The following is a 4,061-nucleotide window of genomic DNA, read 5'->3' as shown; positions in this document are numbered from 1 at the left end:
CAGGTGTTCAATTAACTTAAGGCAACTAAAGAAGTGAGTTTTAATCAACAAAGGAATCTAACTGTTGAGCGTTTAAGTGGATGAAGGCAGAATGGGATGAGGTTTGAACAGATGCAGTTTAGGACTGAACAGGACTAGAAGCTCCTGTTGGTGCTTTTTTAACCTTTAATACTTAACAACGCCTCATTATGATCAACTGGTTATCACCGTTTCAACGTGGAATTATACAGGGCTGATAAGCTGATAGTCCATGTTTCTGAATTCACTGTGAACATATATGAGGTTGTGGTCAGGACAGATGATAAGAACAGTGTGTGTGTGTGTGTGTGTGTGTGTGTGTGTGTGTGTGTGTGTGTGTGTGTCCTGGTGGGGGGGTCAGCGAGCTACACCTGGTTCTGGGTGATGTCCTCAGACACGCTGTTGTACTCGCTGGCCCGGGTGCTCATGCCCAGGTACTGCTTCAAGAACTCACTGAAGCGTTTCTGGTTGTTCCACTTGCGGGCGGATTTGCGGACGCCTATGAACCCGCCGTAGCGCTTCTGGAAGGACCTCCCCGGGTCCATCAGCTTCCTGTAGCCGTGCTTCCCTTTCAGGAACCCTCCGAAGCGCTTCGACACGCTCAGCCCGCCTACTTCCTGTCCACGCTCCCTCCTGCCTTCCTCCTCCTCCTCCTCCTCCTCGCTTCCATCATCTGCTTCCTCCTCAGAGCGGGGGGGATTCTGGGAGTTGTAGTCAGCGGCCATTGAGAGCTCATTGGTCCGGGTGTCCAGACCCAGCTGGTGGAGAGCGCGGGACACGTGGTGGAAGCGCTGCAGCGGGGGGGGGAACAGCAGAGCCCCCTCCCCCTGCTCCTCCCCCTGCTCCTCCTGCTCCTCCTGCTCCTGCGCTGGCTTCAGCACGGTGCCCCCTAGGGGCAGGGAGGGGAACTGCGGTGCTGAGGCCCTGAGACACAGGTCCCAGGTGTAGGCCGGGGCCATGGCGCCCTCACACTCCGCCACACACACCTGGGAGGACAAACACACACACACAGGGTTACACTCCGCCACACACACCTGGGAGGACACACAAACACACACAGGGTTACACTCCGCCACACACACCTGGGAGGACACACACACACAGGGTTACACTCCACCACACACACCTGGGAGGGCAAACACACACAGGGTCACACTCCGCCACACACACCTGGGGGGGGCAAATACACACAGGGTCACACTCCACCACACACACCTGGGGGGACACACACACACAGGGTTACACTCCGCCACACACACACCTGGGAGGACACACACACACACACAGGGTTACACTCCGCCACACACACCTGGGAGAGCAAATACAGGGTTACACTCCACCACACACACCTGGGAGGACACACACAGGGTTACACTCCGCCACACACACCTGGGGAGGGCAAACACACACAGGGTTACACTCCACCACACACACCTGGGAGGACACACACAGGGTTACACTCCACCACACACACCTGGGGAGGGCAAACACACACAGGGTTACACTCCACCACACACACCTGGGAGGACAAACACACACAGGGTTACACTCTACCACACACACCTGGGAGGACACACACACACACACAGGGTTACACTCCGCCACACACACCTGGGAGGGCAAACACACACACACAGGGTTACACTCCGCCACACACACCTGGGGGGGCAAATACACACACACAGGGTTACACTCCACCACACACACCTGGGAGAGCACACACACACAGGGTTACACTCCACCACACACACCTGGGAGAGCAAACACACACACACAGGGTTACACTCCACCACACACACCTGGGAGGACAAACACACACAGGGTTACACTCCGCCACACACACCTGGGAGGACACACACACACAGGGTTACACTCCACCACACACACCTGGGAGGGCAAACACACACAGGGTCACACTCCGCCACACACACCTGGGGGGGGCAAATACACACAGGGTCACACTCCACCACACACACCTGGGGGGACACACACACACAGGGTTACACTCCGCCACACACACACCTGGGAGGACACACACACACACACAGGGTTACACTCCGCCACACACACCTGGGAGAGCAAATACAGGGTTACACTCCACCACACACACCTGGGAGGACACACACAGGGTTACACTCCGCCACACACACCTGGGGAGGGCAAACACACACAGGGTTACACTCCACCACACACACCTGGGAGGACACACACAGGGTTACACTCCACCACACACACCTGGGGAGGGCAAACACACACAGGGTTACACTCCACCACACACACCTGGGAGGACAAACACACACAGGGTTACACTCTACCACACACACCTGGGAGGACACACACACACACACAGGGTTACACTCCGCCACACACACCTGGGAGGGCAAACACACACACACAGGGTTACACTCCGCCACACACACCTGGGGGGGCAAATACACACACACAGGGTTACACTCCACCACACACACCTGGGAGAGCACACACACACAGGGTTACACTCCACCACACACACCTGGGAGAGCAAACACACACACACAGGGTTACACTCCACCACACACACCTGGGAGGACAAACACACACAGGGTTACACTCCTCCACACACACCTGGGAGGGCAAACACACACAGGGTTACACTCCTCCACACACACCACTCCATCACACACACCTGGGGGGGCAAACACACACAGGGTTACACTCTACCACACACACCACTCCACCACACACACCTGGGAGGACACACACACACACACACACACACACACCTGGGAGGACAAACACACACAGGGTTACACTCCACCACACACACCTGGGAGGACACACACACACACACACACCTGGGAGGACAAACACACACACGGTTACACTAGTTTTAGAAGCACTAAACAAGTCTAAACGCTGGAGAGAAACCGGGAGAAGTCTAAACGCTGGAGACAAACAGGGAGAAGTCTATACGCTGGAGACAAACAGGGAGAAGTCTATACACTGGAGACAAACAGGGAGAAGTCTATACGCTGGAGACAAACCGGGAGAAGTCTATACACTGGAGACAAACCGGGAGAAGTCTATACGCTGGAGACAAACCGGGAGAAGTCTATACGCTGGAGACAAACAGGGAGAAGTCTATACGCTGGAGACAAACAGGGAGAAGTCTATACGCTGGAGACAAACCGGGAGAAGTCTAAACGCTGGAGACAAACAGGGAGAAGTCTATACGCTGGAGACAAACCGGGAGAAGTCTATACGCTGAAGAGACAAACCGGGAGAAGTCTAAACGCTGGAGACAAACTGGAGAAGTCTAAACGCTGGAGACAAACCGGAGAAGTCTATACGCTGGAGACAAACCGGAGAAGTCTAAACGCTGGAGACAAACCGGGAGAAGTCTAAACGCTGGAGACAAACAGGGAGAAGTCTATACGCTGGAGACAAACAGGGAGAAGTCTATACGCTGGAGACAAACCGGGAGAAGTCTAAACGCTGGAGACGCCTCGCGCCAGACATTTATCAATGAGCAGACGTCACCATCACACTGGGTCTGATATCATGGATGGTTGGAGGGGGGGGGGGGGGGGTCATAAAAATGATAGAATTGATATCAGATTCTTTGTTATTATTAGCTCAGAAAGCCACTGGCTTTGCCCTTTGCAAGGACATCGACCGAGAGGCTGGGAACTGACTAACTACAGTGAAGAATATGTGTGTTTATCTATTTGGTCTTTATTTACCAGCCCCTTGAGGACCAATGTCTCATTGTGATGGGAAGCAAAGATTACAAAGGAAAATACAGGAAACACAAGAATACAGGAAACACAAGAATACAGGAAACACAAGAATACAGGAAACACAAGAATACAGGAAACACAAGAATACAGGAAACACAAGAATACAGGAAACACAAGAATACAGGAAACACAAGAATACAGGAAACACAAGAATACAGGAAACACAAGAATACAGGAAACACAAGAATACAGGATACACAAGAATACAGGAAACACAAGAATACAGGATACACAAGAATACAGGATACACAAGAATACAGGAAA

At 53.2% G+C, this 4,061-nt stretch overlaps 1 protein-coding gene across 1 annotated transcript in view; it reads right to left on the bottom strand.

Annotated features, from left to right (window-relative positions):
* Positions 1-383: 383 nt before the first annotated feature.
* Positions 384-4,061, bottom strand: part of LOC311328208 (prepronociceptin-like) — a gene marked incomplete at both ends in the record, with an annotated part of 6,687 nt that continues 3,009 nt past the window's right edge. The window contains one exon of the mRNA XM_084462212.1: positions 384-1,004. Coding sequence (XP_084318338.1) covers positions 384-1,004 — 621 coding nt within the window. The remainder of the gene's footprint in view (positions 1,005-4,061) is intronic.

This window comes from Borostomias antarcticus, assembly GCF_949987555.1.
Source record: "Borostomias antarcticus genome assembly, contig: scaffold_566, whole genome shotgun sequence".
NCBI classification, from domain to species: Eukaryota; Metazoa; Chordata; class Actinopteri; order Stomiiformes; family Stomiidae; genus Borostomias; species Borostomias antarcticus.
The sequence above is the reverse complement of the archived record's forward strand: the minus strand, read 5'-3'. Positions and strand labels throughout refer to the sequence as shown.